The sequence below is a fragment of the Orbicella franksi genome, chromosome 6, assembly GCF_964199315.1.
Source record: "Orbicella franksi chromosome 6, jaOrbFran1.1, whole genome shotgun sequence".
In the NCBI taxonomy this organism is placed as follows: Eukaryota; Metazoa; Cnidaria; class Anthozoa; order Scleractinia; family Merulinidae; genus Orbicella; species Orbicella franksi.
The window spans coordinates 25,799,155-25,822,535 of record NC_138150.1 but is presented as its reverse complement, the minus strand read 5'-3'; the positions used below and the strand labels follow the sequence as shown (position 1 = coordinate 25,822,535).

Below are 23,381 nucleotides of genomic sequence, written 5' to 3'. Positions count from 1 at the left end.
AATTTACCATGTTGTTGTATTACTCCAGTAAACCTGCTTCTCTGATTTGCATTTTATTTTCGTTGTGAGTTTGGTTTAGTTGCACTGCAATAAATAACCTTTTTCATTGCCTGTAATTCTCTATGTGCAAATGCTTGTACCAGCAGGAGACATTATTCAAGCACAAAATTGTGGTAGCAATAACTTTAAATTGAAAATAACAAAAAATAAACCAATGATCTTTCAAAAGCATAGTCGTGCCTCTTTTCTATCAGGTGTACGCACAAAATAAGCCAAACATGGAATAGAAATCCTCAGGCAGGAGGGAGCTCTTTGACCTTGGAAATCTGCATGGGAGGGGGCTCTTTTACATGTAGCAGTTGTGGTAATTCTGGCAGAAGGGGATGTGGGTCAAAATATCATGTTATCTGTAGGGTGTATGAGTGGACTTTTTTGGAACAACCAACTGCAAGATTAGAGAGCTTATTTAACATCTTAACAAGTATGAAAACTATTCACCAGTTACAAGGTTCTGCATCTTTTCCACAAGAACACCACAAGGTGCCTGCCAGCTGTACTTCTCCAAATACTTTTTACGAAGTAAATCAGATTCTGCAAGTCGAACATCCCTGTCTTTTTCACGGACAGCCTTGATTTTACTGGCCCAGTGTTCAGGATCCTCTGAATCTACTACACAGTTTGAGCCATTAGGCACTTTCATGAGAGCTTCTCCAAGACCTGAGTTACTGCTTACTAGTACAGGCAGACCAGCAGATAATGCCTCAAGGGCTGTCAATCCAAAGCCCTCACTCCTTGATGGCATGATTGCCAGATCAACCTCGCAGAATAATCTAGCTAGTGTTTCTCTGCTTTCATTAAAACTGCAAACAATTAGTTGACTGTGGTCAATGTCATGCTCAAGTAGCTTTTCTGCTATTTCATTTGCTTTTCCTCTTGGTGTACACACAAACTTTAGTTGGTAGGAGTTTTCTTTCAACTCAGCAATAGCTCGAGCAGCAAGGTCATATCCCTTTAGATTAAAATCTTCACTGTCACCACTCCCAACAACTAGAACACAAAATGTTTTTCTCTCTTCAGTGGCTTGCATCACATCTAAAAATTCAGTGAAAATGCTTGGGGTAAGATCAATGACATCTTGGTGCTTCTTACTAGAGCGAAGAAAACGCCTGTAAGTATCTGCCAGCTTGGATCCAACTGCTACAACTTGATCTGCCAACTCGCAAAGTTCTGTCTCTGTTTGCTGCATCTTCTCACCTCTGGGAATGGCATCTGCATTCCTTTTGTACATTGCAAGAGATTCAGGAGCATTGTGAACAATCTGAATCCACTTACATTGATGACTTCGCTGTATCAGTGGTATTTGTCGGCCAAGATGTACTCCATGTCCGATAACACAGTCCATGGCATGGTCGTCTGGTATGTTGATCAGCCAATCAACTGGATCAACACCTGTCATTTTCTCTGCTTTAATGAGCTGAACGTTGTGACCGGCAGCAATTCTCTTGTCATCTTCACTGCACTGAGGGAGAAACACACTAACTTGCACACTGGGGTGTTTAGCTAACTGTATTGCTAGTTCTCTGTTGACGGTTGACAAGTCTCCATCGATTGACGATCTCCATTCACTACTTAACAGAGTAACATACAATGTGCTCCTTTCTACTATCTCCTGGCCTTCCTGTGATGTGGAGGCTATGCTGGGATAGACGAACCCCTGAAACAAATGCAAATGGAATTAACATATCCATTCCATTTTAAAATTGCCTTGATAACTTCAATTAGTTTTAATTAATAACAGAACCCCACAGCCAAGAGAATTCCCACATGTCAGTTCACAAGTAGACCTCTATGCTGATGATACTACCCTTACAGCATCTGCTCACTTTAATAATTTACCTGAACTTAAACTTTCACTAAATACAATGTCCGCAAATAAAATACGTCACTGGGCCAACTCAAATAACCTCCCAATCAACGAGTCAAAGTCCAAAGTCTCAACGATCACCGGAAAGCACCTGGCATCTAAGATCAATGATGAACTTGTTGTCACAGTAGCACTCTCAAGGTATTGTGTAACCTTAAAATGATCTCTGCAGCGCAGCAACATTTGGACCATTTTAGGATTTAGCTTTTATATCTATGGACGTTTTTAATATTATTGTAATCCAACTTGTATTCATAGTATCGTTCATTTTTCATTAGATTTGCAATTTAATTTTCCGAGGGCCACAAGTCTATTAGCCTTTGGCTATTAAGTGTTAACCATCCTTTAATAAAGTCTTTGATTGATTGATTGATTGATTGATTTACTTTTATTGGCAAGCATGGAATAGAACTTGAGCATGAAAGTGACGCATTGGATGTGCATACAAGTGTGGTTTTCCATTGGCTGAGGAGCGAAAGAAGTGGAAAATGTTTTTCTCACACACGGCTGGGAGTCTGGGTACAGGTGTGCAGGGGGTTTTGGGTCACGTGGCTAGTGTAAGGTTTCAGTTTTTGTTTTGCCATCTGCCATTGCCTGACGTGTGTTTAGTTCTTTCAATTTTCAGTCTGTTCGTATCGCTTGATTGCTGTGTTCTCAATTTCTTCTGTTGCTGATGGCAAAGTATAATTCTTGTATGAAATCTAGAGCAGTTAAACGGCTTGAACCCTACAACAAGAGCCCAACGAATCGTTCTTCCGGGCGAAGTGGCGATGATCGGACATGTGATCACAGTTCTCGTGGTGGGTCGAGTAGGAGTAGTCATGCACATTCTTCGTCTCTCCATGCCTCTTCAGAACCACCAGACTGGGTGAAGGAGCTTCTTAAGCAGCAGCAAGCCAATGCTACTGAATTGAAGCGCTTACAGAGTGAAATGGTGAGCTCGAAATCTCAGAACGCTCAAAAACCCCGTGCAGCAGATCCAGAGTTTCGCTTTGCCAGTAACAAGAAGCAATACCAACTAAACAAGGAAGTATTAGAAAAAACTGACAAAGCGCTGGTGACGGATGACGGCGAGGACCGTACTAAAAAGCTCACTGAAGGTAAGGATTTGCTCGTGGAAAGGAACACGCACATCTTACTTGCCGAAAAGTACGGCTGGGATACGGTCGCTTGCTATACGGAAGGCCGTTAAGGATATGGAAGGCCGTTAAGGAAAGCAAACAGTTGAGGGAGGAAAAGAAAAGAGCGGCTTCCTCCAAGGTTCAGAAGGCTAAAGGAGTTATTCCACGTGCTTTGGAAAGGAGGGTTATCCTTGAGCGCAGTAATGCAAGTTACGCGAAGCCATTAGTGGCGGGAAAACAGTCAGCCATGTGACAAGCAGTCTGTCTGTTTTCGTTGCTTCAAGCCAGGACACTTTGCCAGGGAATGCCATGCTCCCAATGTCCAGAATGGGGCAGGAGCCATTGGACAGTCCACAGGAAACTATCAACAAACAAGCCAGTGACTTCCTGATGTCCAGAATGGCCAAGATCTCTGCTGTGATGGTTCTGTGAGTGACTCTTTATATGATATAATCAGAGATGATTTATTTGTTGACATTAATCATAGTTGTGTTGTTGTCAAAGGTCGCTTGGGAGAGAACATTGCTTTCTGGCAAAATATCGGTGCAAGTAATTGGTTACTGAGAGTTATTCGTGACGGTTATTGTTAGCCGTTTGTTGAGTTACCTGAGGTGAAGTTTTTTCAGAATCACAGGAGCGCGTTACGCAATGCTGAGTTTGTGTCTGCTGAAATTTACAAATTGCTGAAGTCATATGCATTGGTGGAGGTGAGTCCTACGGACCTTCTTGTGTGCAGTCCATTGGACATAGCCATGAACAGTTCAGGGAAACTTAGGTTTATTGTGGATTTACACTATTTCAATCAACATCTCCGATCATGTAAATTCAAGTACGAGGACATATGCACAGCAACTGATTTGTTCCAAAAAGGTGACTGGTTCTTCAGATTTAACTATACCAGTGGATATCACCATGTGGAAATACTTCCAGAGCATACAAAGTTCCTTGGCTGCTCTTGGATGGTTGATGGTTCCTGTAAGTTTTTGAGTTTACCATTTTCAAAGATCCAAAAAGCCCTGACGAAGCACTGGGGAAGACAAGGAATTCGTTTATTTACTTACTTAGAAGAAGGTAAGGCGTGGCAGTTTTGTGGCCAATGATGTGAAGAGCCAATGGGTGCCAGTCCAATCCGGGGAGCTGTTGGGTTATGTCCTGAATTTACATGCTGGAACTTTTCAAGTCCCCCAAAGAAGGGTAGATGCTTTTCACCAGTTGCTAAGGGATGTTATAGCTCACAAGTTTGTAGTATCTGCACGCAAAGCAGCCCAGTTCACAGGACTCCTGGCTTCCATGAATTTTGCACTGGGTCCAGTGGTACGCCTTTGGACTAGAAGCTTATACAGGGACATCCTACAAGCTGCTTCGTGGGACAGCCCTTTCCAGTTATCTGCAGATGTCCAAGGTGAGGTTGTTTTCTGGGAGAAGAATTTTCGTAATAAAGGCTATCCGATTTGGTCTCCTAGTCCCAAGCCTGAAGTTTTGACTCACTCAGATACTAGTGATTCTGGTTGGGGCAGATTTGTTGTTCAGGTTGGGGGACAAGTGGCAGTAGGAAGTTGGTCAGTCAATGAGAGTAACAAGAGCTCCACTTTCCAGGAACTGCACGCAACTGGTCTTGTTCTGAAGTCTTTTGCTCCCCTGTTAAGAGGCAAGGAGGTTCTACACAGAACTGACAATAAGGACACTGAGATCATTCTGTCAATTGGCAGCCGCAAATCTGACCCTCACAATGAGACAGTTAATATCTATAGGCTGTGCAGGGAGTTTAACATTCGTCTAGCTGTAGAATGGATCAGCAGGGATTTGAATGGGGTTGCTGACAAGCTGTAGAAGACTGAGGATTCAAACGATTATTAGCTCAATCCTTCATGTTTTGCTTACTTGGACAAGTGTTTGGGTCCTGACACAGTCTACCGGTTTGCGAGTGAGAAGACTAGGCAGTTGGACAGGTTTTGCAGCAGATTCCTCAACCCTGATTGTGAGACTGTTGATGCCTTCACTGTCTTGTGGGCAAGGGATTACAATTGGCTGTTTCCTCCACCATACCTGACTCCTCGTGTTTTGTGCCACAAGTCAGATGGAGGGGAGGATGGAACCCTCTTAGTTCCGGAATGGCACTCTGCACCCTGGTGGCCCCTGCTTACTACCAAGCATAGTACGTGGAGGGAGTTTGTAACAAACTCCCTCAGGATCCAACCTTATGAGGGCATCTTTATTCCAGGAGCAGCTGCCAGCTGTGTCTTTACAACAGGTGTACCACCTTTTGGACTACTGGCACTTCTGCTTTGCTTCTGTGGCTCCCATGTTAGGACTTACAGGCCTGCTCGCTGCCTTATGTTACGCATTATTCTAGCAACAAGACACAGCTGCTGGTAATACCTTGGCGATCCAATCATGCCCTTGTCGGCTGGTGCCATACATATCATCATGTCTGTTGTTGCTTGTTACAGGCACCTGTTCGTTTTTACCCAGCTGTTATGGCTTATCAGCTGTTTTGGCTCCTAAGACCTGTTATGGGCTCCAAGCTGTTATGGCTTCCTTAATCCTTCTGTTACGAACCCAAGTTTTCTTGTATGTACATGCATGCGGATCTACTCCTCTTTTATGGTATGTGTGCTTACTGGATTTGTCCCTGCTCTTATGGCATAATTTATCATTGTGTTGCAGCTGCACAACCCTTGGTGGAGGAGGTCATCTCTCCAGCTGAATTTCATGCAGATCGTTTTGACCATCCAGAATTGCCACAGCTAGCAAAAGCGTTACCAGCTGCATTGGTTCGTGATCACGCTGCTACAACAGTTGCGACTTATCTGTGCACTTATAAATCCTGGAAGTCATAGGGCAGATGTCATGATGCTGCTTTCCTGCCAGCAGATTCTGTGCTCTTCGCACTGTACGTCTTATCTCTCATTCAACAGACCCAGTTAGCGTCTTCAGTGAATTCTGCAGTGTACGGTGTGAGTTGGGTTCATAAAAAGAGTGGTTATCAGGAGCCGAGTGAGTATCTGGTAGTGAAACAAGTGCTTGATGCTGCCAGGCGAATTCTTGCCAGACCAGCTGAATGTAAAGGGCCATTGTGTTCTGTTCTGGTGCGGAAAGTGATCAGTTGCCTTGAGAAGGGTAACCTTGGTGACTTCCAGCTGGCAGCCTTGTTTTCCCTGGGTTTCTTTGGTTTTCTTCGATGGGATGACTTGCGCCATTTGTCAGTAGACACCTTTAATTTTGCTGATTCCCATGTAGCTATTTTTCTGGAAAAATGGAAAAATGATCAGTTCCGCGAGGGGTCATGGCCTTTTACAGCCCGTTGCAGTACACCCCCTTGCCCAATCAAAATCACTGAGAAATTCTTGAGAATTGCAAACCACTCCAAAGGCTCTCTGTTATTTTGACGCATGTTGCATACCAAGAGAGGAGTTCGTCTGCGGAAAGAGGCTATGTCTTACAGTCGGGCAAAGGAGCTGATCAAGAAGGAGATTGGCAAAGAAGGTCTGGACCCCACAAAGTTTGGAATCCATAGCCTGCATTCAGGAGGAGCTTCTGCAGCAGCAGCTCTCAGTGTGCCAGACAGACTCTTCCAGAGACATGGAGGTTGGAGAAGTGAGAAGGCTCAGAATAATTACATAAAGGAGTCTTTAGACTCGCTTCTACTAGTTACGAAGTCAATTTAGGATGGCTTTGGCATGGTTTTTAACTCTGTTTGTTTATGCCAACAGCTGGCAGAGCGAGAGGGCTCGGAACAATTTACATAAATAATGAGTCCTAAGACAGGCTTCTGCAGTGTACTTGTTCAAAGTTAATTAAGGATGGACATTGACATTGCCTTTGATTCTATGTTGTTTATGCCAACAGCTTGTTTTCTCGTGTTTAGTTACTAGACATTCAAGGAACTCTATTTCGATCATTACATGTCCACTTTTGTCATCGAAATAGTTTTTGTGTGAGTAGAAAGTATGTTATGAGTTGAGTTTTCCTATATTCTGCACTCTGTGGGTTATACATTTGTGTGGTTCGGCTTGGCATGGCTCCCAGCGGTGTGTGAGAAGTGTGGTTTTCCGTTGGCTGAGGAACAAAACAAGCAGAAAACGTTTTTCTCGCACACGGCTGGGAGTCTTGGTACAGCTGTGCAGGGGGTTTCAGGTCACATGGCTTGTGCAAGGTTTCAGTTTTTGTTTTGCCATCCGCCATTGCCTGACATGTCCCACCCGCCCACCCGTGAAGTACTTGTAGAATGAGTTAAGTTGAGGTGAAATTATTCTCTAGCCACTTTTTGTGTCACTGTAAGACAATTATGTTCATATGTTAATAAAGGTCAGGCTGTGTGGTTCGGCTTGGCATGACTCCCAGCGGTGTGTGAGAATCACCCTTTGCAAGGCTGTCTGTTTACTTTTGGCATTGCAAGTCAGCACAGATTTAATAATGTGCATATTAAGTGTAGTTATTATAATAACAGTGACAAAAAGAGACCTTTTATGCTTTCAAAGGCAGTACCAAATTGTTAGAAAAGAAAAAAACCCAGGATTTCTGGAGCAAGTGGTGAATAAGTGATTGAACTCAAAGTGACTGAAGTACTGTAGCTGCTTATATGCAAATGTACAAGATTCCAGCTGGTGAAAATCTACATGTACATGACTTTACAAATAATAAGAGAAGAAAATGATTGAAATGTTCCAAGACTACAAACTAAGGTAGTATAAATTCTATTAATGCAGAACATTTAGAGCCAGACATTTTTACTGATTTAATACTATCAAAGAAATGAACCAAAAAAGTTGCAATAAAACATTCGCTTGAACCACATGCAACTGGCAAAACTAATATTATACAAGTCATGTACATGTATAGTCGCTACAGATGTACATTGCCTGTACTACACAAACTGCCAAAAACAGATCATTCAATATTTACATTTAAATATTTTCATTCTTGGCTGATGGGCATTTCTTTTGATTCTTTATCAGTTTTTCAGATTCAATAATTAAAGGCCTTCTGTTATTGAGTGTTCATGAGTGAAGAAAACTGAAAATGTCACTCAAATAAAAATTAATTTAAGAATTATGATATTACCTTCGGTAGTCTTGACATCACAAGAAGCCTATAGTCTTGAAGACTGAAAGTAAAGTAAAATAAAACTCAAAATCAAACAGTCTAACCAGGAAGATAGTCAAGAATAATTTTTAGTTTTAATTTTTTAGTTTTGAACAATTATGCTACAGATATCAAAAACTTACATGTAGCAAGTCTTCTTACAAGTGCCCTTTGACACCTTGAATGGTCAAGGAAGAAATACAACAATACAGGAGCTGATTGACTCACTGAACCTTTAAAAATGTAAAAGACCAACAGGTGGATATCAGTGGCTGCATGAAAAATGTTCTTGTAAGTATCAACAAAAGAAGTGCACATAACACAATGTTAACATGCCCCAGGCTTTTCAATTTCATGAACATATCAAGTAACTTGGCAAATATAACCAAACATTACCAAATTATTGGTACATATCTATAGTTAACAAATAGATTCCATGTTTCCATGCATATGTTCAGTAATGGATCACAGCTAACATCAAAATGTGGCAAAAACAAAAAAAGTGGCACATGAGCCAATAAGCAAGTGTGTCACAGATGTCCTTACCACATTTGAGGAAAATAGGACAAAGATAGTCCAGTTAAACTGTCTGCTATTTTTAATGTTAATTCTATTTTGTACTTTCCAATAGGACTACTAGTATTATTCTATCAATTTAGGAAACATGATCTAGTGAATTATTGGATAAGCTAGACTGGAAGAGACTGGAAAATAGGAGGATTACATGTACAAAAAAATATTTTGGCTATGTTTAGTTAATTCTTGATCTCTGAGTTTATATTTATTTCAACTGCAAGTGGTTCCTTTTCTTTGGGTTAGCCACATGTACATGTAACTTTTTTCTCAATTTCTCCCTAGTCAACATGTATAGATTAAGTACATGCACAACAGCTAAAATGATATATAAAAGATTTACAAGTCTTTTTCACCATTGTATCTGAAAAAGAGTTTAAAATTATGATACATATAATGTTCACTCCCATAACTCGAGAAATTTTGCAAGAAAAGTTCCATATTCGCACACAAAACACAGGCACAGCAGAAAGTAGTCTTCCCTACAGAGGGTCTGTTCTCTTAAATAAATGTATGGTAAATCAGAGACAAAATGGTACAATACAGCCTTAATAGCGTGCTTCAACTAAAAGAGAAACATTAAAACAATTCACTGCTGCATAAATTACAAAGCTGTGGTGATGCATAAAAAGAAACACATTGCATAACAATTACAATTTCCTCAAATGTGATTAGTGCATAAACTGCTGTTTTTTGCTCTAATTAACCTGCAAAGTTGTAATTGGACAGTGTAATTGAACAGTTGGCTGTAATTGTTCAGCTGTAATCAGACAGTTAAATGAGCCAATCATTTTAAGTCCTCTCCACTAAATCCACCAATCACAACATTGATTACAATCACTATAGTAACCAATTCAAGAGGCTGACTTTGTAAAATTGTGGAGGTTTAGTTTCTGGTGACTGTTTTGAGAGAAACTTAACAGCCATTATGCAAGCTGTTCTCTATATTTTTAATTATGATATTTAAAGATGACTATTAAAAGCTCGCAATCTTTTTCAAATGAATTTTTACTTTTGTGGGAAATTGTAATTGTTATGATTAATTGGTAATAGGCCATCGGGTTGTCCAATTCAGTCTGTAATCATACTCGTGGTTAACAAAATCAGACACCTGCTTCGCTGTTGTCCGATTTTGTTAATCACTCATGTGATTACAGTTGGACTCCACTCAGTCCTATTACCATTAATAATAACTGTAAAACATAATGTGTATACTATTTGGTGGATCAGAACTTCGATAGTGAATAATTTTTTCCAAGTTTCCGTGAACATTGACATCACAAAAACAACTACCCACTGTCCTACTTATAATCTCTTCAAACCGAATCTATTAAGAAGAAAGTTGTTTAACAATGAAGCAGATCAAAATTTTGGCCATCAGCAAAAATACTTAAGAGCAGAGTAGATGGCGACTTTCCTAACGTAAATGCAAACCGGTAGAGGGCGGCGGGATCTGTTTTGGAAAAAGCACATTCGTTGCAAAGGCGGCCATATATTAATCGCTTGAATGTTAGTGAAGGATGTTTGTGGTTAACTACAGCAGTATGAGCATGTTATGGCGCTAAGCTAAGATGCTTTTAAACTGCGAAGATAAATTAAATTAGAATTCTATTCTCTAATAAGAAATCGAATTTGAAGCAGACCAAACCGTATTTATCACGGAATCGTTTGAACGTAATAACGTCAGAAGTATTCACACTGCAAACACAATAACTTCACGTTAAACAACTGTCCACAGGAATGTGACCGGGCAAAATTAAACAACTATTAATAATAAAGAATCGTCTCTAGCGATCAAAAATCCACTCATTTTTAGCTCATATTTCTACATATGTTTCGGCAGATATCCTAAATCATTAGAACTCGTCCACAAAGATTGATAACGACCTTTTATGTTTGCCTGAAGGCTACAAACAAATCTTGGAATGTCTTTGGAACGTTTACCTGATTGATCGACAGACGAGGTATGAACTGAATTCACAGCCTGAGAAACGTTAATCACCACTGTGTTGATGAGAGGGCTGCATGATAACAAGCATGGTAAAAACATGAAATCACCCCACGATTGCAGGATATTAGTAACAGCCAAATCACTCGAGTAAAGTCTGTTCTGTTGAACGAAGCTCACTTCCTGCTTGGATTAGCTTTCCCAGAACTCCCTGGAGAGATTTCGGTTTCCACATATGGATCCTCCTCGGTATCACATGATCATGACAGTAATAACTGACCCAGAGCTGGACTATGGAATGTAGGACCGTGGACGTATGATAGCAATGTTACAATGTTGCTATTGCAGAGTGAAATCTATCTGAGACCGCTATCTCAGGGATTGGATCACAAGATTAATTCTCTTTACTGATCATCGTACCTTTCATTTAATTTCTCCCAAAATTTGAGGCAAATCCAAATTTACTGAGAATCAAGCTGTCTCGTTCCCGGATTCAAACGGTTGATTTTTCATTAAGATGGGGAACTATCTACAGTTGTTTGTGGATAATTTGCTGCAGACAGTCTCTGCCAAATATAAAACCGGCACTGCTGTGTTGGAAATTAGCGCACGCCCGCTTACCCGTGCGATTGATGGGCGATTTGAAAATTATTAATCACTTGCCCGTTTGGCGAGTACAATTTTATGGCGAGTACAAGTTTTTACTACACTGCCTTCTATTATCCAATTTGACAAGAAATTCTCTACTCACATGCCAGTTTATTTGAGATGTTTTCATCTACAGATATAGTCCACATTTGACCCTAAACCACAAGTTTGTGCTTTGCGAATAGACAAAGGCAGCTTCGTATTAGTCACGTGACCGTTGCATGGTAATCAGCAAACACTAGAAAAGAACCTTTTTTCAACAAGGAACTGGGTGCTGCAGCCAATAAAACCACGACTTATACTAAGCTGAAAGTGATAAGGGCCTTACTATTATTAGTCTACGGGACAGACGGTTTAGAGGACAAAGCAGTGAAGCTAAAAACCACCATAAATCGGCGTAAAAACCTCACAGGAACCAAGGAAACACACACCTAAAGCAAGGTAGTTTTATATTAATTCGGACTGTTGCGTAACCTAAGTACTACTATATCTACGGGGACGCTTATTTGAGTGCTTAGGCCGCCTGTGATTGCGATCGGATGAAATGGGAATTTCTGCGAATTTCTATATTTTATTTTACCCAACCAACGAGTCGGAAATTGATAGCACCAGACGGTAATGAGACCCTGTTTCAGGACCGTCCTCTTAACAGGATAATAATAAGGTTTGTGTGCTTTTACTGTATAGGCGGTTTTGGCTTCCGATCCACTAGAAAGAACATTTTTTCAAAAAAGTAAATACTTTGGATTCAGGTATAAACAATACTTTGAGATAATTTTGTTTTAGTTTCTGCCACGATTTGTAACCGAGAAATTTACAAAGACTTAAGAACTATTCTGTTTCATTCTTACTCGTACTTATTTATGCTTATGACTTTTCTACTTATCATCGCCAGCGTTTTCCAGAACAGCTAATTTTCTATGTAAAAATAAATATTAAACTAAGAAACGAAAGATGCTAAGCATCTTCAACAACAACATCAATTGTGCCATACGCCAGAAGTCCAGTAAAAAAGGATAGAGCCACAATAAGCGTCTTGGAAACAGCATAATTCATAGGTTTTTCTGATGACAGCACGTTGTTTCAACTTCTGTTTTCATTCTTGTTGGAAGGAAACCCATCATATCGACATCATAGGAGAGAGAGAGAGAGAAAAAGAGAAAAGCCAATCTCGACAGTATCACTGGGTATCCTTGAAAAACTACTCATCACGATAAAGCTGACCACAGGCAGACCACTCTATGTGTTCGTGGTTAATAATTGTTTAAATGAAACGAACAAAATCTGCATGTGTATGAGGGTCATGAATAAAGCTCTGAAAATTGCATATGTAAATTACATCCCTCTCTTGTCTCACCGATCGTAAAAAGTACCCGTCAGACGGCGCAGGAAGGCGAAAAAACACCCCACATGAGTCGATTAATGTTTCGTTTAACTTTATTGGGATATTCAGACCGAGATGTAATTTACATATGCAATTTTCAGAGCTTTATTCATACCCCTCATAGATTCTGTTCGTTTTATAGAAACAATTACTAACCACGAACACATAGAGTGGTCTACCTGTGAGCTGACTTAACCTCATTAGGAACTCAACGAAACCACTTTCCAATCTGACTAGTGACGGACTTCTCTCCTACGTCGACACAGTTTCTGCTCCACACGGTGTCTGCTCACAGGAGGCTCAACTGTATACACTTGCTCGGACCGTTTTGAGTTTTACTTCGGCCGAGATTCCGTATCAGTATCAGGGATATCAAAGCAACAGAGATATATGGTGACTCTCTATTAAGGGTTACCAAAAGCAATAGAGCTTGCAAAAAAATATAGTTTCTGACGAAAAGTTTTCATACCATCTGATTGTTTTGAATTCTACTCTGACTGGCGCCTCAGCTCGTGCATGCACTGAAATGCAATTGCTTTGCGGGCTTGGCGCTCGCGTTAATATTGTAGAAGAAGCGTTGACATGATGGAGGTCGGAGTCAATATTTCTTGCTAAAGGAATGGGGAGGGGTTTAGTTAAAATCTCTATGACACTGTTCACCAGAAGTAACTTATTTTATAACTTTTATAACTTATTTTATTTTATTTTATGCTATGCTATGCTATGCTATGCTATGCTTTGCTGTGCTATGCTATGTTATAATATGTTATGTTCTGTTACGTTACGTTGCGTTACGTTACGTTATGTTATGCTATGTTATGTTATGTTATGTTATGTTATGTTATGTTATGTTATGTTATGTTATGTTATGTCATGTCATGTCATGTTATGTTATGTTATGTTATGTTATTTTGTAGTTACCTAGTTCAGAGGGCCAGTAAATGGAATGCTTCAGTGCCGGCCCAATATACTTCAGTTATTGAATCGGACGCTGTCCCGAATAATCCCTTGCCGCCACTATTGACGTATCTTCTGGTTGTTTTTTTGTGCCTTACTCAGTTTCTTACTGACCCGTTACAAATTCCTATTCTCTTTCTTCTAATTCTCTTGTCCTTCTTTTCTTTTAAGAACGCATCGAACGTGTCTCGTGAGTAAACGGGAAGCCGAATCTCAGCCTTGTGCGCTGGAAGTTCACGGTGTCTTTCCTATCCGCGGTAGTGGGATTTTTTCGTAACAATTTCATTAATGTAACCTTAGCTTGCTCGCGACCGTACTGTCACGACCTCGGGCCGATATTTTTCCAGTATGGCCCTCGCGCTTGGTTATATGTGTACTGACATTCCCGACAAGCAATACACCGGCTGCAAGAAGATAATGGGAGACTCAGCCTGAGGCAAACGAAACTGACTTCATTTTCGCCTCCTTACCCCTTCCCCGTTTACGCCTGCAACGCAGGTTGGGTAACCCCCAGAGGATAGTAGCGGTTAGAGGGAGGTGTGAAGTCGTGTAGAACTCGTACTAACTAAGCTAACTTTGAAGCTTGTACAGCTGCGGAATCACGTGTGCGAGTGCTTTGTTCCAGTGGCAAAGCCGCGAGGCGAATGGCCAGTAGTCGTTGAATTTCCCCTTCGCGGTTTCGCTCCTAGAGTCCAAGGCTCCGCAAACTAAACAAAGCACTCGCACTTACACAGGCTACGAGCTTTGACGTGGTTTTTTACGCTTAACTTGTCCCTGCCCGAACTACATTATGAACACTAAATAAATTCCACGGAGCACACAGATCCATCTTGTGCCGCTTGTGATTAAGCCAAATCAGAGTTTCAAGATTTAGTGGTGTGCATGCATTTTTATCCCTAATGTATTCGGTCGTTCAGTTATTTTTGAAAGAGAAAATTTAATTAGAGACAAAAACACATGCACATTGCACTAATTCATGAGATTCGGATTCGGCTCAGTTTTACAGCCGCCTCCCAACCCTTCTGCCTGATGGGGCCTTTTCAATTTTCGATCGGGGATGGGTGGGTGGGTGAAAAATCTTAACGGACATCGATTCCAAAGCAAATCCTAAAAACGAAATACTGTGGAGTAACAGGAAAATTCTTGTGGGAAAAAAAACCTGTTTTTTTTTTTTTTTTTATCAAAATTGGTATGACGCCGGCATTACCAAGAAAAGCGACATATTAAACCAAAATCAGGATTTTTTGAAGTGGCATGAACTTGCAATAAAATTCAATTTGAAGGTTCCTTTCACCATATACTATGGCCTGGTTGACGCAATCCCAAAAAATTGGAAAGCTTGTCTTAAAAACCCTATTCCGAACGTCACACACGATACCACAGTCAACACCCTAAGAACCAGTTCTATTTACTCCTCTCTTTTAAACACCATCTTCGTTCCTCCCAGTGCTGAAACCAAAATTCTACGCCACGGATTTACAGAAAATACCATCCAGAAGGTTTATCTTATGTCATTTGCTGTCACAAATAAAGTAAAAATAATAGTGTTTCAGTGTAAAGTGATTCATAACGTGCTTCCAACCCGTGTTACACTTTATGGAGACGGCATTTCAGAAAGCCCCATATGCAACTTATGCAACGCAGAAGAACAAACGTTGCATCACCTGCTAATAAACTGCACACTAACAGCCGATTTCTGGATTCTGTTTCAAGACTGGTGGTACCAAAAAACAAATGAAACAATAACGTTATCCATAAGCCATATACTCTACGGCTGGCATGATAGGACAAAGCATTGGCAAGTCCTAAATTATCGTCTACTGATAGCCAAATATTGTATTTTCTGCACAAGCCATCGCGGAGATGTTTTAGATTTTCAAAACTTTCTATCGTTCATTCCTGGAAAACTTGAAATTCTTAAAGAGATTGCGACTGCGAAAAAGTCACTTCCAAAATTTTATCGCACGTGGGCCTTTTTACGTTAATTTTATATGTTGCTGATGTTTATGGTTAATTAATATTTAATTTCATATTTATTACGTAACTGTAAGCTTGTACATATAGGGAAAAAAGAACATGTATATATTAGGTGTCACTGTAATATAATAACAATTAAGACAAAAAAAAAAAAGAATGCGAATAGTGTAAGAATAGTATTGTAATTGACAGTGGAGTAAGTAACCAGTGTTGTAAGTACCGTAAGTAAGTTATGTAATTAGCCGTATGTGACATAGTGTATTGTTATCAGTGTCAGTATGTAGTATTGTAAGTAATGTATTTTATTGTACTGTTAAAAAAAAATAAAATGTCAATCAAAAAAAAATTCTTAGGACATGTTTTAGAGGAGAATAGACTATTTAGATTTGAACCAGTTTTAACGTTTACAATAGTAAGTGCAGGTGGCGATTGTTTTGTTCTTGTTGCATGCAAATATAACGAAATATTTTTATTTTTTAGTTACAAAGGGTAATTTGACACTCTTGTTTCTCACCAAGGAGTAAATTCAATTAGAGCTGACGAATCGTCACCACTCTTTCCCACGAGATGTTTGCTATCTTTAGTTACAAATGGTAACTTAACACTTTTGTTTTTTATATGGGAGTAAATTCAATTAGAGCTGACAAGTTATCGGCTATTGCATGTTCCCAGGATATTAAACAAAAAAGCTTTCATTTCTGGACGGTTTTTACGTCTCTGCAGTAGCAGTTTATTTTTATTTGATGGGCATTTTATGACATTCTTTTCAGTCCGATATTTTTAAAGGTAAAAAGTATTAAAACTGTTCAAATGTTCTTTGAAGAATGCTTGGCACCAAGTTAAAGTGCAATTTAATTAAATCAGACTTTCAATGTGTCAGTGAGATTTTTGTTCTCTTTCTTTCTATTTTCGTTGAAGTAGTGTTGTTGTGTTGTGTTGTGTAAAAAGGGTAAACTTACGACTCGTATAAAATGCGAAAAGGTCTCTTAACTTGAGTATTTTTGAGCAAAAATACCACTTGGAGGTTGGAAGGGCTATGTGTTCGTTAATTGACGTAGTAATGCATGTCCACGTGTCACACCAATCACCGTGTGGGTTTTATCAAAGAACGAATCAAAGAAAAAAAATAAGATGGTATCTACATTAATCTGGAGACGTGTCAGATAACTGTAGTTTGTTCAGTCAAACATTTTATGGCTTACTATTTAGCTATCTTACCATTACCGATGTAACATCGCATGTACTCCGCATCATAAATTTCCAGTTTCTTTCTTGCTGTACATCGCAACCAAAAAAACTTGTCAAATTAACCAAATCATTACTGTAAACAGCTCCATGAATGCTCCTATCTCCGAGACTTCACAAAAAAAGAAAATAACTCTTGCACGCCTTGCTTGCCCATGTTGTGTAGCGGTGTTCTATCAACGGGATAAACTGAAGTATTTCTATATTTCCGGACTCCCTGATGGTAGGGGTTGCTTTTTTTGAGCAGCTTAACAGCTTCGCAACCCTTTTTGTTTGCACGTAACTGACAGAGTTAAAGCAGGTTTCAGTTAAAGCAGGTTACAACACAATAGTTGTGTCGTTGATTGTTTTTGTTTCTTCATGATCATCCTTAGACTTTTGTTTTGGTATTCTTGACTTAACGGCTTAAATAATGGGTCCAATCAAGTCGTTGAGATGGAGAGTGTGCACGGAGTTTGACTTTACCACCTCATTTTGTTGCTCTTTCTGCAGCCTTTTCCCCGGCACTAATTTTTTATGTCACCTCTCAATCAGTTTTCAAAGGGTTCATGCTCTTCTCTTGCACTAAGACTTGTCATTTGAGACAAGTACTATTAAAGACTTCATTCTTCTGACTTTATATTAGTCTTCCTTATTGTCTTATTTAGCTATCCTTCCATTACAGGAACAAGCCACTGATAATCAACACTTAGGCCAAATTTGAAATATTAACATCCTTACTCATCTTTTAGCCTTAGAGGAATAAAACAAACCTGATCCTTTGGTTACCGGTCATTTGATTAGCCCCTAGCCTGTTAGCACCCAACCACAAGTCGATTAGCCCCTTACTCATGTATGAGAAATATATGTTTTTTTAAATTCCTGGTTGGGGGCTTATCGACTTCTGGTTGGGGTTTAAATGGTTAGGGGCTAATAGACTTGAGGGCTAACTGACTGTTACCGATACTTGCAATTGATGTCTTTTCTTGTTATTCTCGAAACCCTTAAAGCCAAGTCTCAAAATTGGCGTATTTCAAATGTTGTGGAGGTTCTGTTGACTCAGGTTTGCCCAAGTTAAAGTTAGTTGTCTGGATGAATGACCATTTTACCTGCCTACCTCATTACTAGCACTCAACCACGGGTAACATGGCTCATTTGCCTTTCCGCTGGGTCTATTTCATAAATTATTTCCCTCTGCAGATGAGTATATGGTAGCCCTATTTTGATATCCAGAAGTATTACAGAGCTTTCTCCCACCGCATAAATAAAACTTTTCACCAGTACATTGGTACTGAACGGTAAGGGGTGGGGGTTTCAAAACCTCTATAATTTATCATTGTATTACTAGTTGCGTTCGACGAAGTGGAACGCAAACCTACTTTAAACCTAAGGCTTTTCAGAGTTGGTCTCCCTGTGCACGCTTATAGGCAGAAAAAACAAATTCCTGTAACTGACACCAAAATGGCTACCCCGCTTGATTTTTGCAGGGGCATGTCACGGTCAGTAAACTGGTACCCTTTAATGCTAAGACATGTGATAAAACATGTGGCGAACATGTGAGTATGTGAGCAGGCCATGTGAGCTCGTCTTTCCGATAGATCTTTCTTTGACCTCTTTCCATTCAGTCGCCGTATGCTTCGCTGGAATCGGTGGAAAAGTACTCTGAAGGCAAGATTCATAAGACTACTTTATTCATCAGAGGAAATACTCGAATTAGTCACACGGAGTTAGTTTACGACAAATGACCACGCGAAACGAGCACGCGATTGCAAATGCTAGCTTAGAATAATGTGCGTAATTTAAATATTCTATCAAACTTGAGAGTCTACAGAAACTGGCAGCGTCACGCAACGTATCAACAAATCGTGACCTCTTCACTAGCATGGACTTTGACATTATGCATATCTGTCTGTAAAACCTCGGTTGCTGCTGAAAAATGTTGACTTTAGCAACAGACAAAGGTTGAAAGTCAGCTAGTGAAATCATTTATTTACGGTATATATATTAAAGTGAGAACGTCGAACGCACTCTCATAATCTCTGATTACTACTAGTATTACTAGTATCGAGACATGCAAACTGGTAGCTATTTTCAATGTTGTTGACTGATCTGCAACTGCCTTCAAGTTCAGTACTGTAGCAGCTCTCGTAAAGTTGACTCTGATTGGTCCGCTTGCCATAGGCGGTATCGAAGGTATCTAACCAATCACGGCGCTTATCTGTTAATAGCTGTCAATCAAAGCGATCGGCTCCGTTCTTATCTGAAATAAAAAATGGCGGTCGTCCCGTCGGGGCCCTCATCATCCAAACTAGACAGCCCAGACAGTAAATGGGAAAGAACATATGCGAGAAAACGAGGTAATTGAATGATATAGACTGTTCCCCGAGAGAATTCTATGGTTGGTGGCGTTACTTGAGGACAAACTTGAGCTTGACACTGGCCGCAACTTTCCACTGAGCACAGATACAGTACGCAGGTGAGGGTTGTTAAAAATAAATAATATTTTGTCAAATGCGGTACGGAGAACTGATCTTTTCCGAATATGAAAACAAAAAAATTCTTTGTATTCTCTATTAGGTCCTTACAGCATTACGATATTATACTACAACTTTTCTGAAAGTACTCGGCCCGGAGATACCATGGGAATTTCCAAGGCAAGTGCAAGTCGCTGTGTACATTATGTTGCCGAGTGCCTTTGTGAGTTGGCTCAAGCCTGGATAAAATTTCCTACAATCTCAGGCGATATTAAGTTAAATAAATATAATGTATAGTTACTTTTGTTGAGATTTCGAAAAACAAAGACAAATAACGCGTTACAACCTCAAAGATCGATCGTGAACATGTATCGTAATTGTTTGTGAAATCACGGCCTCCTTTATACTTAGACAATGTTTTGTAAACATAATTACAAACTTCCAGCCATTGAATAAAATAATTTTGGTAGCAACTGTCAATCTAACGCGGACGTTATCTGTTCCGAGAAGCGAACAGTTTTCCGAGAACGTAGCTGGAGGAAAACTGTGAGCTTTGAGGAACAGATAATGTACAAGGACAAATATCCGAGCATATTTACGCGCCAAATGGAGGCTATCGTGTTTATTGTCCTCCAAATATTTTTCGCAACACGCGCAGTTTTGAAAATTGGGGAATATCACTCGGATAGTCCCACGTTTTAGCTGGGGAGATATTCAGTAACGTGACATGTTAAGACCAATCGCACACGAGCAAAAATATTTGATGGATTATAAATACACAATAGCCTCCATTTGGCGCGGAAATATGCTGGGATATTTTTCCGCGGACATTATCTGTTCCGAGAAGCGAACCGTTTTCCGAGAGCGTAGCTCGAGGAAAACTGAGCTTCGAGGATAGAAGCATTCGTGATAGAACGCTAGTAGAATTATACTAAAACTCGATAGAAACACGGTACATGTTTTCTAATTCTTAATTGGAATCACAATAGCTGTAAATTGATTGGATTCCCAAGAAAGCCAAGTGTTTAACAGCACAAGAATAACGTTTGAAACTCTGAACAACAGCTTTAATTCGATGTAATGCGAAGCGATCCTAACCGTCGAGTACATCTCACAGCTGACAACTGACGCATAAATTATGACATTCTTATACATTCACTGCACGTTCTGATACATGTTATTGTAAGAGTTCCTAAGCTGCAACGGGTCACGGCTTAGGCACTTAGGCTAAAACATGGTCCTCAAGATGTTTCGGGTTCTGCGGACGTACTGTGTAGCTGTTGGAGGTACTTCCGTCGTCACTTCAACCGCAGATTGAGACGGCAACTCATAGGTTTCAGTCACAGGCTCTTGCGGCTGTGGCTGGTTACACTGCTCATGTTGAGTGTCATCGGTTGTAGCAGGAGGTTCGCTGGTCTTCCCAAGATGAACTTGTGGAAGCTCCACTTCGTAGGATCTTTCACTCAAACGATTCTTAACAACTCCTTTCGCCATTCCTTCTCTCCAACCTGCCATGGTTCAAATCTTACGGCATCGCCTTTCTCCAAACGGTCTAAGTTACGGGCGCCTCTGTTGTAATAACGAGCTTGCTGTTGCTGGCGCAGGCGAAGCTTGGTGTGGGTTGTATCTTCATCAGCTACAGACGGTTTATAAAGTAAACAAGTAAACGTGGGTAGAAGATCATATTTCTCGTTGTTCTAATAAGAAGGCGCTCAGCTGGGCGAGCAAGAAACGCATCTGAACCAGCCTTCTTGCATCTCAAGAGAACCTTCCTGGCCTCTTTCACAGCACTTTCTGCTTTGCCATTGGACTCACTACGACAGGGACAGCTAGTGCGGTGATCAGAGTCCCACTCATTTGAGAATTTCAGGAAATCGTTAGGAGAAAACTGCACCCGTTGTCGGTAACTAGCTGTTCTCGTGTGCCTTGCGAAATGCGCTTTGAGCTTTCTGATTACGTACACCTACGTTGTAGGTAGTCAAGTTCAAACAAGTCACTGAAATAATCAGACGTCACCACTTTCCCTCTAACTCGAAAACGTCAGCTAAAACCTACTGCCGAGACGACTAGGCGTTTGGTGACTCTTGAGTGTTTCCTTGGTCTAGTTTCGTTCGTATTCTCTATAGGCTTCACATGTAGGTATGTTATTCTTTATGTCCCAGTCATGCAAGGCCAATAAAGACGCTCACGTGCTCTGTTAAGCCAACCTTTAACTTCCAGGTGAGAGTTTTCCTGAGCAGATCACCTCTAGCAGCTTTTAGGACTACCACTCTCTCTCCTTTGAAAATAAGCCCATCTTAAACGGACATTTCGTCTCTCATGTCGAAATACGGAGAGACAACAGGAAGCAGGGCACTCTTGTTATCAGGCCAGCCCTGCTGAATAACGGCCTTTAAGATTTGAAGGAACTCGTCCTTCTCTGTCTCACGGTGAATTTGCAAAGCCTTGCTTGAGAAAGTTCGTCACATTGATAGTTTCAAATTCCAACTCAACTTATATACGCGAGGGAAGATACGCTCTAAAGGCTTGTGGTCCGTGTGGGCAAGCGAGCGAACGTCTAATCATTGAACTTCTCCACTGAGAAAACAATTGCTAACATCCCCTTCTCAATTTGGGCTTAACGAGACTCAGTTATTGTCAAGGCTCTACTGGAGTACGCAATAGAGGGCCCATTTTGCATAAGAGCTGCTCCAAGACCACCTGAATGCTATCACACTGAATTTTAAGAACTTCAGTGGACCTGTAGTACGCCAAAACGGGTTCAAACACAATCCGATTCTTAACATCATACCAAGCTTTTTCTGCAGGTCGTCCTAGCATCATACCGCATCTTTGTGGGTAAGATCTCGGAGAGGCCTCATGACATCAGACAGATGAGGGAGAAAACGACCGGCTTAGGTAGTTAACCGTTTCATTAAGCCGATAGTATGTCGCCTCGTCCCTCTGGATGTGGCATCTCTATGATCGTCCCACTTTCTCGAGATCTAGCTAGCTTTAGACCCTCTGTGGTAAGCAGGTGTCCATGGAATGGAACTTCCTTAATTTTCAACTCTAGCTTCTGACTGTTGAGCTTGATGCCTTTCTGCTGACATGTGCTCATAACCCCCCTCTACATTGCTGTCATGATCACCCTCATTTGTTCCATTGATCAGAACATCGTCTGCAATACACTTTACACCGGTAAGACCATGTAATTCTTGATGGAGATGTTTCTGAAATATTTCACTCGAAACGCTGGGACCAAAAGGTTAACGGAACCAGCGATATCACCCATATGGCGAAGCGAATGTTGTGCGCATGCTAGATTCATGATCCATCTCCAGATGCCAAAACGCTGACGCTAAATCGACTTTAGCAAGTGACACACGTGCATCTGTCAGGTCAGGTGACAAATCCTCTGTCGATAACTAGAATTTAGTAATGACCCCTCTTCAAAGCGGCATTGAGAGGTTTGGGATCTATGCAAACTGACTACTTGACAGCTACCACAATCTGACTGACCCACTCGGTCGGTTGGTCAACAGAAGCAATAACCTTGATACTTTCCAGCCTAGAAACGGACACAGATATTTTTCGCGCTGAGAGGACAACAGGCTTAGAGTCAGGATCAACTTGAAGATGTACTTTCCCAGGGAGTGTTCCACGACTCCTGTTGAAAACATCTGAGTACTTAATTATCTATCAAGTAACTGTTCCCTACAACATTCACGAAATGTTCTTTGTGAAAATTCAACAGCTTTATCTTCTCCATCGCATTTAAACCAAACAAAGGTGTCATGCTCTCATTAACAATGAAAAATCTGGCCTCGAACTTCTCATTGGTCCTGGGGCTCACGACCTTTACAGCACAGGTACCAACGGGCTTCCCTTTAGTGCCAATCCACATCTCACTAATGTTTGCGAACACGGATCGAGTTCATCGTCTCGTTAGATGTTGGCACTCGACGGCAATCAATTTGGAATCGGATTGGTTGCTGTTTAACTAACATCCTCGCAAAAACAGCGCCCTCTTCTGTAGCTTGACACTGATCTCTTTAAGCCCTTCTTTTGCTTTCAATTTTGTAAA

General features: G+C 40.6%; 1 protein-coding gene, 1 long non-coding RNA gene and 1 pseudogene across 4 annotated transcripts in view; 1 reads left to right on the top strand and 2 right to left on the bottom strand.

Annotated features, from left to right (window-relative positions):
• The window catches only part of LOC145490662 (uncharacterized), a 46,332-nt gene extending 38,022 nt beyond the window's left edge, over positions 1-8,310 (bottom strand). The window contains exons 1-3 of one of the 2 annotated variants that reach the window (XM_081469747.1): positions 8,274-8,310; positions 8,110-8,152; positions 499-1,714 (exon numbers count right to left, since the gene is read on the bottom strand). In XM_081469747.1, coding sequence (XP_081325873.1) covers positions 499-1,714; positions 8,110-8,127 — 1,234 coding nt within the window. In that variant the 5' untranslated portion in view covers positions 8,128-8,152; positions 8,274-8,310. Of the gene's footprint in view, positions 1-498; positions 1,715-5,424; positions 5,480-8,109; positions 8,153-8,273 lie in introns of those variants that run through there. The other variant, XM_081469746.1, reaches the window with a different exon arrangement.
• LOC145490699 (uncharacterized) overlaps positions 1-23,318 on the bottom strand; it is a 58,178-nt gene extending 34,860 nt beyond the window's left edge. The window contains exons 1-2 of one of the 2 annotated variants that reach the window (XR_014049723.1): positions 23,154-23,318; positions 18,830-22,856 (exon numbers count right to left, since the gene is read on the bottom strand). This is a non-coding gene — a long non-coding RNA (uncharacterized LOC145490699). Of the gene's footprint in view, positions 1-18,829 lie in introns of those variants that run through there. The other variant, XR_014049722.1, reaches the window with a different exon arrangement.
• Positions 3,355-4,528, top strand: LOC145490679 (uncharacterized; annotated as a pseudogene).
• Positions 23,319-23,381: the final 63 nt, after the last annotated feature.